The 14,626-nt window shown below is 49.3% G+C and overlaps 1 protein-coding gene across 1 annotated transcript in view; it reads left to right on the top strand.

Annotated features, from left to right (window-relative positions):
* The first annotated feature begins 238 nt into the window (after positions 1–238).
* The window catches only part of FGFR3 (fibroblast growth factor receptor 3), a 55,999-nt gene continuing 41,611 nt past the window's right edge, over positions 239–14,626 (top strand). Inside the window, exons 1-2 of the mRNA XM_086746387.1 lie at positions 239–317; positions 502–727. Coding sequence (XP_086602513.1) covers positions 550–727 — 178 coding nt within the window. The 5' untranslated portion in view covers positions 239–317; positions 502–549. The remainder of the gene's footprint in view (positions 318–501; positions 728–14,626) is intronic.

Raw genomic sequence — 14,626 nt, 5'->3', positions numbered from 1 at the left:
GCCGCGGGGCTGGGAGCCGACTTTCACCTCGTGGGTTTGGCTAAAGTGGTCCCGCTTCGCCCCCTGCCCCCTCCCGCTGAAGCCGCCCCCCCGCCGGGGGGCCGGGCGCGGAGCGGAGCGGCCGGCGGGCGCGGCCCCCCGCGGCGGCGGGGCGGGGCGGGGCGGGGCCATCGCGGCCGCCCCGCTCCGCGCTCCGCGCCCGCGCCCGGCAGAGGCCGGGTGGCCGCGGCGGAGGCCGGGCGGGCGGACGGGCGGCGGAGGCTCCCGCGCTCCCTCCCTCCATGCGCGGTGCGCAGGCAGCCGCGGGGCTTGCGCAGGTAGGCGCCTTGCCGCTCCGCACTCGGGCTGCGCGCTCCCCTTGCGCTTTTTTTATCTCCCCCCTCTTTTTCTTTTTCTTTTCCCTTTTTACTATTATTTTTCCTTTTTCTCCTCCATCTCGGCACCGGGGGCGGGGGGAGTTCTTCCTCCTCCCCCTGACCGCCCCTCTCCCTCTCCCGGCAGCGCGGCGGCGGAGCGGAGCGGTGAGCGGCGGCAGGATGCGACCGGGGGATGTCTGAAGAGGCGGGCGGTGCGGCGGTGGCCGCGCTGTCCCGGCGCCGTGCCGGCGGCATGCGGGCGGCCTGGGGCCCCGTCTGGTGCCTGTGCCTGGCGGCAGCCGTCGGCGGGATGCCGGCGGAGCGGCGGGGCGGCGGGGCGACGGCAGAGAGGAGCGGCGGACAGCCGGCAGGTAAGGCTGCGGGGTAAAAAAAAAAAAAAAAAAAAAAAAAAGGAGAGGAGGAGAAGGGGTCGGGTTTGGCGCTGGAAGCCCCCTTCTCTCGGTTGAAGACCGCCGGAGCCGTTTTTGGAGCGGGGAGGCGGCGGCCCGGCTAAACCGCAGAAGTGCCCAGGAGGGGAAAAACAGCTTTTCAGCCGGATCCCTGTGCCCCGGGAGTCTTCTCCCGCCGGTGTTTGAACCGTCGCTGCTGGTCGGGAAGGAAAGATGCCCCTGTACGCGTGTAGCGCGCGTCTCCAGCGCGCTTCCGAAGTGCTCGGGCTGTAGGTGTTGGGGTGGGAAGAGTCGGGAGAGGCGTTTGGAACCGGGTTTTGGGAGCCAAACGGGAGCTGCGGCAGCTCCGGGCGGGCACGGGCTGGATCGCGGCTTCATCGCCGGGAGCAGCATTTCGGGGGAGCCGGTAAAGGTTCCCCCCCTCCTCGAGTGGCAGCGCTGCAGCTGCAAGTGAAAAAAAAAGTTACCCCGTCGGACCAAAGCTGTTTCTTTTTATTTTTCTTAATTTTTTTTTTAAATATACAGTGGGTTTGAAACGTCGTGTCTCTCTGACACGCTTCAGCTGCTACCTGAGTCCCTGTTTATTTTTCAAAGCTCTGTAATGGAAGGGAGCCCCCTCGCAGCCCCCCGTCTTCGGGATTGCATGTACCCAGCAGAAAGTTTCCATTGTTCGGGAAAGGGTTTGAAGCCTGTTTGCCAAAAAAGTGACAGGGGAATAAATGGGCTTCGTGGAGGCTGGGGCGGGAGTGGGGGGGCATTACTTTCATACCCCTTTTGGTTAAAGCTATAAATCACACCGGGGGTTGGTTTTGTTTTCGAGAAAGTCCTAATAAAACACCAGATTCTTAGTGTAACTCGTTTGGCTCATTTTTCACAGCCAGAAGAATTGATTTATGGGGCAGCATCTCAGGGACTCGGTCAGAGTGGAGGAGGTCGGGGCGCGGGAGGAAGCCTGTAGCTTGGGGTGGATGATGTGGTCCAGCAGTGCTAAACCCTTCCCGGGCTCTTAAGGAGCAAACTTTGGACGTTAAGACTTTAGGATGCTGTTTGCGTCGTAACAAGTGGGGACCTGGACATCACCCCTCTGGTGATGTCTGTGAGCCGAGTGATGGGTTGGGATGTCAAGGGCTCCAGTGAAAGTCGTCGGGACAGGCTCTCTTCCAGCTGTCAGCTTTCCCCACAGTAAAAGTGTCGCTGTCAAACCCCCCTGTGCTCCCTGTGAGCAGGGTTCGGCCCTGAGAGTTGGGCTCCTGTGACCCTCAACACCCAGCGATGTCACCCAGGGGTGGCCCTGTCACTCGGAGCTGCTGGAGGCTCGGGGATGGCGGGGCAGCTTCGCAATGCCGGTGGCTCTCCCACCACTGACCACGTGCGCGGGGAAGCGTGAAGCCGGCACTGCTCGCCCCAGCTCCGTGCCGAAGCCAGCAGCCCCACCAGCACGGGGGCACCCGCCACCCGTCCGACCTGGGGGGGAAAGGTTGTGCAAAAGAAACTGTAAAGAATATAAACCTTCGGAGCCAAGTAAAAACACATTTTACTTTTTTCAGTCTTTTTGACTTGAATGGTAAAAAGCAAATTCTTTCTCCTAGTCAAATGGGCCATGGGGTATTGGCTCATTACTGAGGGTTGTTGTTCGCTGGGCTTTGCATTTACAGTCTAAGGCCTTATTTTCCATAAAGGGGCTTGGAAGGATTTTTCCCCAGTGATCTAATTCTCCACACGGGGCTGTGAAGGCTGTAACAGCTACCGCTTTGTGCCTATACTCAGCTACATAAAACACACATTGAAGGGAGGCATTCGCGAGGTATGTGTATGTTTGCTAATATGAATACGCGCTATTAGCGGAGGTGGAGGGGGTGCAGGTTTTAACATCTCCGCAGGGAGGTGTTCGGCTGTTGGCAGGAAGGAGGCAGATGGCGGGGCTGTTGCTGAATAGAAGCTGAACTAAAAACACCAGGGGCCTCATCTGGGCTGAGTTTCTCTTCTCTCCCTTTCTCGGGGCTGCTGCAGGAAGAACAATGTCAAATTCCGCCCCCCCCTCTCTTTTTTCTTTTTTTTTTTTTATGAATGAAAGTAGAGAGGCAAGGCAGGATTGAATGTGTATGTCATTCAGGGGCTATGACAGAGATGATTAGGGAGGTCAGTGAACTCCTTTGCAGCCTTGAGCATGCGGTCACTCTATTCAGCAGCCACAGAATAGACATCAGTATAAAAAAGCCCGTCCAATTTGCATTAGTATTCAGATAAAGATATTACTTCCTACGATTTGTGAATGTCAAGTAACGCTGGCTTTTTTCTTAGGGAGCGGACTAAGTGAAACAGCACCGTTTCACTTTTAAAAACTTCTGATAACCGGTCTGTCTCCAGTGGCTGGTTTGTGTGTGTCTGTCTGCGCGCGGTATATGCGAAAAAGGGAATTTCTGGCCTTCTTAGGATCTGTATGGCACTAGTCAGCCGCTGAAGCTGCCCATGTGCGTTGGAAGAGGTTTCATAGAGAGTTGCTGACGTTTCAGCAGGTTTGTGCAGGAAGGGGAGAGCTCTCCCAATCTGTCAGGAGCCAAGAACCGAAGTTCCGTTGTGCGGCACTGGAGTCAAATTGTCACCCAGGGCTACTGCACAGGCTTCAAGCCAAAAGAACGGAAAAGGTGCTGTTTTGGGATTTTGGTTAAGTTGCATGGTGGGGCGCGTACCAATTCCTGGGACTTTTCTGCTTGGAAAGAACTGGCGATGCACCGGTCACGACGTTTTTCCTCATGCGGCTGATGGCAACTGGGCTCTGGTAGCCTTTCGGCGTGCGCCCAGCGGAGGGTCCAAGGGGTAGGAGTATGGCGATCACGTCGCTTCGCTTTGTGTATCTGAGCGTTTCAAAGTTCACCCTGAAATTAGAAGGGTATTGAAGTGAGTGCACTGGCCGTTCCTGCAGCCGGCCTCAGGCTTTACATGTAACAACCCTCCAAAAAGAGTCCCTTATATATTTATGTTGTTGCCTGCTTTGTGCCTGAGAACAGAAATGCTTTAGGTTCAGCGGGCAGCTATGAGCGATGCAGTTTTGAGATTAAAAGTTGATCCATTTGTTCTTGTTAACAGCAGCAGCTAAAAAGGCTAATTAAGTTTTTAGTGTTGAAACTAGCGTATTTTACTGAGCAGTAAAATAAGAGGACATGAGGAAAGTATGATGAAATACAACTTTTTTTTTAAAAAAAAAAAAAATCTGATTTTCAGCAAATGGCGAATTGGAAAGTCTGTTCCAGCACAGAGACAGACTCATTAATGTGTTTGATGCTAGCTGTGTACTATCACATCTTCTACATGTATTGACAAGGGTCACTCTAATTAAATCTGAGGGTTTTTTCTTTTAATTAAGATGTTATTAACAACCACTGAGTAGCGAAGGTGATGAAAGTAAATCTGAAAATTGTGTAGCGAAGTGTTGATCTGCTAATTAAATTGTACAATTAAAGTAAGCCACTCTCACCAGCATGTTAACTTTTACGACTCCCTCCAACAAATTTTCGGCGCTGTTCAGGAAAGTGTACCTGTCCAGAAGCCTGCCTGAGCATGGTTTTTGAAGTTAGGTGAAGCTAAAGAAGTCTTGATTGCTGCATCCCTGCTACATCGGGACCATTTCCATCCGGTGGGTCCCAGTCTGCTGCATAGATAAAGCTGAAATTTTGCATAAAGCTGTGGGAGGACTTTTTTCCCCCCTCTCTATGGCTGGGAAACAAAATTTTTCTTCTTGAAATACGGTCAATAAAAGTAAACTTTGATATCCACCTATATACTTAGAAAGCTGTCCTCCCTGAAAACTTCACTGCGTACGTCTGCTGTTTCTGTTAGAGACCCTAAAAGACAGGGAATTGTCCCAGTTTCGGAGCAGTTAATAAAGTTTCAAGATTACAGAAGCATTTTCCCAAGATGTTTCTGACAGTGATCTGTCAGCTGGCGCACAGAGCTGTGACTGAAGGCATTAGCTGAACTTTTAATTTCAGCGAAGGTGAGGGCATGGCCCGCCAGTAGGTTTTTCTGGCTGGTCACTGAAGTGTGTGGTATCCAGTGCCCGGAGCCTGGGGATGAGCCCTGAGGCTTCAGAATAGGCAGAGAAGCGGTTGTGTTGTCCTCATAGTTTAGCTTTTGGCCATTTTTAGTATATGAGGAGTAGGATGAGCAGGAATGTTACAAATTCAGATATTTCTCTGAAAAATATAGGTGACATTCCTTCCCCAGTTTGGCAACTTTTCCCCAACTGGGCTGGACCTGATACACAAACAATCAATTAAACCGACTTTATTTTTATTTTGTTTCCCTGTTTGAATAGACTTTTGTCTTTTTTTCTGTTGTGCTATGTGGTTGTAACTTTTCCTGTGTCCTGGGAGTCTGTCTCACTCTGCATACCTGTTTCTTCTGTTTTTTTCTGATCCTGGGGGAAAAAAAAGCAGCTTGAAATCACCTGCTGACTCGGCACCCTCCAAGCCATTCAATAGCGTGGTTTGATGGAGCCGTTTCAGTGTTTGCCATTTCATCTCTTTTGATACTGATTAGTTAATAAACTTTATTCTCCTCCATGTACCAAGCTGGATGCCAGAGAGGATGGTGGCTTGGTAAAAATTTGCCATACATACTTTGCTTATTTTTTTTTTTGCAGCAAATGGGACTGTGGTTCAGTATGTGAAAGCGAGCAGCCCAGGCTGTTCGGAGGAGTGAATCCGACAGCACCCCCTGTGCAAACTCCAAGCTAAAACCATGTCTGAAGACATATACAATGCTGAAAACACCTTAAAATACCTTATTACACTCTGACTTTTTTTCCTTGGCCTCCTACATAGCTTATTGGTTTACTGCTTGCCCCTCTTTTGGCTATTTATCTGGTGATCTTGTCAAAAAAAAAAGTTATTTTCCTCTGAAGTAGAGCTGACTGTCCTGGTGCCCCCTTTCTGACACGCTCCTAGCTCAGGTTGCCAAGTGCCGTCGATACGATTTAAAACCCTCTATGTGTGAAGAGAAGGGCTTTTATTTCTGTGGTGAATGTGGTATTCCTGGTGCGCTTACCCCTAAAATATCTGCTCCTTGGCTTGAATGACCAGGAAGTTTCTGTAATATCAAAAGCAAACACGAGCAGTGAGATAGGAGCTGAGTAAAACCTTCGGTAAACTTAGTTAAAATGTGAAAGGTAATCAGACGTAAACCTGCCCTGTATTTCTGATAGACTGTCTGGGGAGTTGTCGCGTTCAGGTGGATAGGAGCTAGCCAGGTAGTTAAATCAAGAATTTGAAGAGTAGCAGCACAGTCCAATAAGAAAACATTTCTCCAGTAACTGCTTCAGTTTCAGATGTATTAGTCTAAAAAAGGTGTGGAATTTAATGCGGAGGGGGAGGTAGGTCTTGTGTACTGGCCTTGCTTTCTCAAATCCAGAAAGCAGGGGAAGATACAGAGTTGGTTAAATGTATTAAAACTTGGAAACAGATTTCTTTATCGCGCAGAACCGTATGCAAAACAATTACCGTGTGCTTACACGTTTGGCATCTGTGAGATTCTGGGGCTGTGCCACTTCTGCAGGTTGCGAGGGGTTAAAAGTATTAATGACTCAGAAGTGAGGAGGGTTCCAAGTTTTTCAGCGAGGAGAGGACGCTGTCTAGGATCGCTCTGTACGAGCAAGCGGAGCTCGGCAGGCTGCGGTGTGTGCTGAAGGCACTCTTCCCTGGGAAGGCCGCAGCATGAGGGTCCCACCATGGGTGTTTGCACCTGGGGTTGTACTGAGAGCTGTGGAGCTGCCTGAAAATGTCAAGGGGACGCATGGCAGCATGTTGGTTTGGGGTTTTTTTTCCCGTCTTTTCCTTTTCACCCACGGAATCAAGGCATCGCTACATCCCTTAGTTTGAGTATAAGGTAACAGGCAATCGCAGTGTACCATGGCATGCCGGAGACCCGCAAGGGTGGCTTCCTAGCTCCTGCTGTTTTATAGCTGATAAAAGTATTTGTCGACTTATCTTCATTTAATGCTTTTGTCCCCCAAAATAGAGTCTTTTACAGTTGTGCCTTTATTCCACCGAATTACCTTGTGCCATTCACGAGGAATCTCATGAGGTTAAATCAGCAAAGCTTTGGAGAGCAGATCCTGGCTAGGTTATAAGGACCAGGCTAGTACCCAGCCGTAAGGGAGTAAAACGGAGTTGGAGCATTTTGTAGTTGACCTGGGGTGAGCTGGGTGTAGGGGAGTCAGCAAAATAGCTGGGTATTGCTCAGGGGCCAAACCTTGTGGTGGTTATGTGGTGCGTAGGTGAGTTCTCACCAATGCCAAGATTGAGGAGCAATGCAAAGTAAGGCAAGAAGTGGAGAACTTGCCTGTCCCAGCGCTCCAAGGAGGGTGCTGAGGACGAGAGCATCCCTGAGGCTGCTCTCACAAAATACAGGCGGCACCTGGCCTCTGCAGAGATGAGGTGCAGACATGGTCCCTGTACCAGGACCCACATCCCAGGAGCTATCTGGTCCCCCGTGTTGCTGGTGGTGGCTCTGCAGAGGGACTCGCTGGCGGTTTCATTGTGACATAGGGCAGGGGAGATCATGTGAAGCCCTGAAAGTGTTTTTGCTCTGGACTCAATGGGGTATGGCAGGGTACATCACCCTGGTCTGACAACTCGTCCCCTCTTACTCGCTCCCCCTGGGGAAAGGAAAATACATGTCTGTGAAGGGTTTTCTTCTGAGGAAAAAGGAGCTACGGGAGATGTTCCTGGATCCAAATGATGAGACCAGCCTTTATTGACCTTAGGCATTCCCTGTCAAAAAAACTGAAAAGCTCCCAAGAACTGGATTTTTAATTTTACTTGCTGCTTGGCAGAGCTCGTAGAGATTCATCATGGCAAGTTTGCTCCTTGTTTGGAGGGTTGTTGCTTTGTTTGGGGGTTTCACCATTCTCTGCTGCTTGCAGTCCTGTAAAAATAATAATGAGGTCCTGATCTTGCGCCTATTGAATCCTAAGCAAAAAAGCCCCCATTGATTTCCAAGGGAGCCGGCTGAAGCCCTTCACAGATCGTGGTGGGAGCAGCTATTTAGCATAAGCTGGGATTGTTTGGAAAGTTTTCTAATGACCCAAACATTTTAACAAGCAGAGGAAACACGGTGAGTAAAAGGGCTCCCCGATTTGGGGGTGGGGAGATGCCCTGTGCCGCTTCATGGGGGCGATCCCTGGAGCCGCCTCTCCGTCACCTCCCGTTCCTCTCAACCTGCCATAATACAGACCTTCACTTACCATCTTGGTTTTTGTAACTCCAGCTTTGATGCAAGCCGGCGGCAGTGTCGCAGCCGAAACGCAGGCGCCGGAGGCCGCGGCGATGGCCACGTCCCAGGCCTCCTGTAACTCTGCTGCGAGTTCCACACAGAGCCAAGCCGCGGCACCGGCCGCCGTCCCCTCGTGCCCCATCCTCGTTGCCATCGTATCAGTGTCGGCCGGCATTAGACCCCAACACTGTGATCGGCGAGCTGCACAATGCGCCGGGGAAAGTGTTAATAATCCCCCGCAGGGGTCCGCAGGCGAACTGGGGCTGAGCTGGGGCTGAGTTGGCCTTGCCTGCGGGCAGGATGGGGCCACTGGCCACCGAGCTGCTTGGACAGGGACAGGAGCTGGCTGAGGAGCTTTCCCAGCACTTCATGGGCAGGCAGAGCAGGGGAAAACTAGTTTTCTCAGAGGGTTTGGGGTTTGTTTTTTTTTTTTTTTTTAATATCCCCTTCTGTCATGTGCAAGACTCAAGCACAAGAAATTCCCTCCTAGCAAAATATTTCAGCAGCTTGCTTGGAGACTGTAGGTCTTGAGCTAACCCCTGACTTGATTTTTGTTTAAAATTTTTTTTACTTCTCTATATAGAGAAGAAAATATATATAGAGAATAAAATATTCTCTATATAGATTCCCCCAGGCCAGCGTTTTGTTTCTAGCCGGTAGCAGGATCTGTGCAGGCTGAGCGTGCCGATTCCCCGAGATGTGCTTCGGGATATGGAGGTATCGGAGCTAAAAGTGAAGAGGAAAAACCAGTTGCAAAGGGAAGATTAGGGAGCGAAGAGTGTGCCCTGATGACTAGCATGTGCAACCAAAGATAAATCCTCCATGAGCCTGTCTTTAATTAAAAGAATGACTGGAATTAGACCTACTACCATCTCTCCTGATCTGTATCATGTGTATCTGTACGAATAAAGCATATTTGGGGTGGGAGAAGAGAAAAACACCAGATTTTAATCTGCCTTTGGTAGCCGATGTGTCTGCCTTTTGAAAGGGCACATTTCTCCCTGTCTTAGAGCACCCAGGCTTGTTGACAGTAAACAACTGTCACTTGGCAGTTTATGAAAGAGGAAGAATGTTTAAGAAAACATGTCCAGTTTAAATAGTTATGTTAATAAGCTGGGGATTTGTGCAGAAGTAGGGGGGCTGGTAAATGGAGGTGCATAAATTAGGTGGTATTTACTGCGTAAGAGATGAGCCGCGAGTGAGCGCTGTTGGAAAAAAAAAAAAATTTAAAAAATACATTCATTTTTACAGCCAGTGTGTTATGCATGATTTCACAGCTTTCCGTGAAAGCGATTTTTTTTTTCCAAGGAAAACTCAGAAAGCCTCTTTTCTTGCAGTGTGTGGTGGGTTGGGCCCCGGGAGGCCCCGGGGTGGGACGAGCCGTGGAGCTGGGAGCCCAGTGCTCCCGCTGACCGGCCCTGATGCTGCTCCACGCTCCACGGGCAGCGCTGAGACCGCGCGACCGCCCTGACATGTCCTCAGCCTTGGCTTCGCAGGGGTGATCGGAAGAGGAGACCGCAGGGAAACTCAGCCTCCTAATTTGCGAACTGATTAATTACAGAAGGAAAGGGAAAAAAAAGAAGTAAGAAATGGCAGATGGTGTCCTCTCTGCATCCCTGCCTGAAGTTGCTACAAATCCATCACCCATCATCTTCTGAGTTATTTGTGAATGTAGTGAGCCATGGGCAAGTGTAAAGCGTTTATTCCAGCTCAGCCCAAAGGCATCAGTGTTAAAAGTGTAATGAGTGAGGGCCTGGTGTCAGGCACTTGAAATCTGTAATTAAGCACAAAATTAAGTTTCATGTATTCCAGGCTGCTCATTTCGCTGGACGCTTGGGAACAGGGATGTAAGCAGCTATTGGGGAATGCTGACGTTAAGATACTGGGTAAAGCCACCCTCCTGCACGTCCAGCTCCCATCCGAGCTGGGATACAGTATAAATCCACTAAATACTCCGGAGTTTGAATAAATACAGTGTAGATACTGTGTTACCGATACTCTGCCTTCCTTTCAGCCTTGGGTATCTCGGAGGGGGGCACCTGAACAGCAGCACCTTCTCTTGTCCTCATTTGGGATAGAGCAGAGCACTGCAGGAGCGAAGGGGAACCCCGAGACTATGGAGGAGAGGGTCCTACTTAATTTTCTGTTGGCCAGTGGTTCAGTTAGCATTGCCATTATTTGGACTAGGAGGCAACGGAAACCCAAACCTGAAAGCTTCTGCCACAGAAAGGCTTTGAGATCTGCCCAGACAAAAAGGAAAATAACTCCTAGAAAGTGTTTATTGAGTCATACTGGGACTCCAACCTGTGTATTATGGTGAAGAAATGAAATTTCTGCCTTGATTTTATGTGTAGGTGTGCTGGCATCTTGGGATTTGATGAAGTAGTGAGCTTCTCCATTGGGAAGGCCTTCATGGAGGGATGGGAGCCACAGAGGTGGCTGGGGAACAGCAGGGCTCCCTCGGAGCAGGGGCAAAAAGGGGCAGGTTTGTACCCGCCACTCTGGTTTCGGCAGCGGGTTGCTGCCCAAGAAACTGGGCCGCCTGCCTGATGGTGGATCTGGTGACCTCACGCAGTGCAAATCCTTCCTGCGAGGAGCCGTCTGCGCGCTCTGAACAAGGTCAGCTTGTGGGTGGAATGTGTTAGTCCTGGCAAAAAGGGCCTGAAACTTCCTTCAAACATGTAAATGTTTGAAGTGGAGGTTTTATCCCCCTCTGCCCACCTTCTCCCAGTGCATAGCAAATGAGGTGTGGACAAGTGGTGCAGTCTTTGCAGGAACAGCTTCACCCAGTGCTGGAGCCTGGCCGTTTTGGGTAGGAGAAGGAGCAGGCGGAGGAGCAACACGTGGTGTCTCAGGGCAGGGAGGAAAGGAGATGCCCCTGAATTCAGCATCCACCCTTGGAAAGGGAGTGGAGGGACCAAAACCTGGTCTCCCTGCTGTGGGCGGCTCTTGCTCCATGGAGGTGTTCACATCAAGTTGCATAAATAGGTATAAATATATGGGGAGGTTGTACATCTTCGTGTCTTCACTAGTGCTATGAGGTGGTGGTTCATCTACCCATCCCACCCAAGGGAGCGTGGCTGAAGATTAACTTTGGTGCCTGACTTTCAGAAAATCCAGCCCTTGGGTGGCTGCTGGGCTCGATTTTTATCATACGCGTTTTACATCTGCTGAAGAGAAATGGCTGTTTTCTTTCCCTCTCAGCTTGTTGCAGTGGCCATCGTCCATCTCACTCGAACACTTGGATGCTCATTCACAGAGAGAAAGAGGTTTTATAAGTGTTTCTGGTGGGGGAAGGAAGGGAAAAGCTGGGAAAATCAGTCTGTGGAGGACAGGGCAGGTGTCCAAAAGTGCCTGGGGAAGGCCTCTGGCTCGTGTAGGCAGGGCCAGCCATGTCCTGCCACAGGACACAGGAAACGACCCTCTGCAGAGGGTCTGCGTTTCCTTACGGCAGCGTTAAAATAGCTGTGTATAGAGATGTCCAACCTGCTTCTGGCGCTACTGGTGCCTAACGCAGTACAGTTCGTAGAAAATGATTGTTTGGGGGCATTAAAACTGCTTGAAGGGAGTGGGAACCAAGACACGCATGACTTCCTTGAACTCTCTCTTAATTTATTATGCGCAGTCCGAAACCCGCCGTAATAGATATGGTTGCAGGAGACCATTAAAAGGTCTGTTCTGGTGAACCTGATGCCCTGCCTGTTGCTGCTGGAAATGATAAAGCGCCGCGGTTGGGTCGGATGGTATGCGATGCCCTGTGTGTGCGCGCGTATGCATGGGAGCCGGTAAGTCCTGCTAATTTAGGGATTGTTTTCCAAGTCTGTTTTCTATAACTCTGTAGACTTAATACAAATAAAGAACGGACCAAGTTTCCTGTGAGAAGCGCAGAACAAACGCTAAGCGTGGGATTTGAATGCAGAAAGGTGAAAACACAAATGTATACAGAAACAGCAAGTCAAACAAGCTGAAAAAATATTGTAAGGTTGATTTAACAGAGCAGTGAACTCAAAGCTGTCTAATCCCTTTAGCAGCCTTCTTTAAAGAGGAGAAATAAAATAATTTTTGACATGTACTTTTCTTTTGCCATCTCTCCCAACTCTTTCTAATAAAGCTGAAGGATAAGAGGTGAGTTTAACATGACGAGAGTGTTGCAGCTTTAGTTAGATGTGCTTTCTAAATAGGAAAATCTTCGTTTGCAGTTCATGACTTTAGATTAAAGTGGATTGGAATTCCTGAAAGGAGATTACTGTTAAACTTCTCCAACTTGGGTACCTGGCACCTAAATCTCGCTTGAGGCACTGAAATAACAGGCTTGGTTTTGAAAGATGCTGAGCCAGGTCAAGCTCTGCGTTTAAATCGCTTAAGCACTCTTTCGAATCTTGACTATTCATTCTGATGGCTAGATATGGATTTCTGGGCTTAATCATTGACCTTTGCATTTCAAATGTTTGGCCTTTGTTTTCTTTACTAAATATGCAGACAGAGCGGCCCCTAAATTATTATTTTTCTTTTTACACAGCTGAAAAGAGCTAGCAGAGAAGACTTGAAGTTCTGTGTCTTATTACGGAGAAATAGGGATCTTTGAAGAATGCCATTTTATGTAACTCAAGGGAAACTTGCGAAGAAGGGAATATTGACTTATTTTCGTTCGCGTGAACATGATCCATCATATATCTAAAACCCACAATCAACTGGAAAAAAACCCACCCAAACTACCCTAAACCTTTGCCCTCTCTTAATCCGTGTACAAGGGGGTTTTTTTTTAAGATGTGCTTCCCCCCCCCCATGAAATAGAGGCAATTGATAGGCTCATAAACAAATACCAAACATTAAATCCTAATCTCCATATAGAGGAGTCTGACCCTTTTTATGGAGAGAGAGGGTAGAGGGAGGAAACGGGGCCAGGAGTTTGAGGTTTAATGCTTATTAAAGTTTTAGTGGGTGGGAAAATGCAATCAATAAATTTTGTTTAATGCCTCGACACTGGTGTTGGTTTTCACTAGCTACACTGGAGAGTAGTTTTCATTTTGAAACTAGGACACTCGTAGTTGGAATGACAATTAATGTGGAGTGAATATGGTCCCAGTTGGAAGCCGATTTTTTGAATAGCATGAAAACTCCCCCCACCTCCCCGCCTTGGCTCCGGAGTGGGGTAGCTTCCGTTTTTAATTAGCGAACCAGGCAAAATTTAGCTCATTGTGCCTTTCTGCTCCTTTGGCCCAGTGGATAGCTTGGGTTTCTCCATCTTGCTGTCATGAGGCTGTTCTTTTTTTTTTTACCTTCAGTTTTGGTGTGGGGAGAAAGGAGGGGGGGCTTCAGGATACTTAGGATTAAAGTCATTGTTTGGGGGTATTTGCAGCCAGCTGCCTGCATTAAATGAAGATTAGAGGAGCACACATTAAAAGTGCAAGGGAAATGCAGAGGAGCTGGGATTTGGGAGCTGCATAGCTGTGAACCGAAGGGGAAAGGTTGGGGCTTTATGGCAAATTTTTTTCTGATGCCATGTGATCTCAAAGCTCACTTCAGAAAAGCATCACAAGTACCAGAAAAGCATCACAAGTAGCTGCCAGGGCCAGGCCTGCCTGGGAATTGTAAAGGGAAAGGGAGGAGTCTTTGCATCCCTAAAAAGTTCCTCTGAGGTAAACCTAAACTTTTGGGCCTGGTGAACTTATGTATCGCTTAAAAATTCATCTGCAAGAGCACTTAAGGGATGGTGAACATTATTCAAAAGAATTATTCAGCAATACTTATTCTTTTAAGGATTTTATAGGAAAGTTTTAAAATATTTCAAAAGATCCAGTTTCTCTCCTTTCTTTATGCTTTGTGGAGCACTCGTTTGTGTAATCTGTCATTCTTGTTGCAAACTTTGCTGTTTCCTTGGTGCTTGTCACCTGCACCTGACCGGGCAGCCTGGTCCGGTCCAGCGAAGCAGGAGGGATGGCGTGTGGGGCACCGATGCTGAAGAGCGTATGTTTGCTCGGGGCCTCTATGCTTCAGCAAGACCCAGTCCTGCTCCGATGGAGGCTGGGGACAAGGTTTGCTCAGTCCTTTGGGAAGCTGGGAAGCCTCAGTCTGTGCCTCAGTTTCCATAGCTGCCTCTACTGGCTTTGGAAGGGGGTTGTGGCAGTTGCCTTCTTACTGCAACGGTAAGATTTGTTTGGACTTTCTCAGGCGTGAGAAGCAGAAGTGTAAAATATCAGCCATTTTGTGATGGGATCTGTCTGCTGAGATCAAGCTGGGATGCTCCTGCTGTGCTATGCAAAAGCTGTGGCCAAGTTGCCCACCGTTCTTCAGAGGCAAGAAGAGGCAGACACCAAAAGGATGACAACCCATTGGCACAGTCTCTTGTGCTCCATCTAGGATCAGCCCAAAGGATGTCCCGTCACCCTACCTTGAGTAGGGAGCAGTCTCGGTTGACCACGTTTGGCCGCCATGGTTGGGTGAGGTAGGCTGTGTGACGTGGGCAAACCAGCTGCAGGGATGCACTTGCCCATGTGCTGGGCTGGGACTGGTGTCATCCCTGCCATGAGCATGGGCTGCTGAGATCTGGTGCAGCCCACTGCTGCCCTCCTCTTGAGTAAAGCACAG

The sequence above is a fragment of the Chlamydotis macqueenii genome, chromosome 4 (assembly GCF_036417535.1).
Source record: "Chlamydotis macqueenii isolate bChlMac1 chromosome 4, bChlMac1.mat, whole genome shotgun sequence".
NCBI lineage: Eukaryota > Metazoa > Chordata > Aves > Otidiformes > Otididae > Chlamydotis > Chlamydotis macqueenii.
This window is presented reverse-complemented; position numbering and strand designations above follow the sequence as displayed.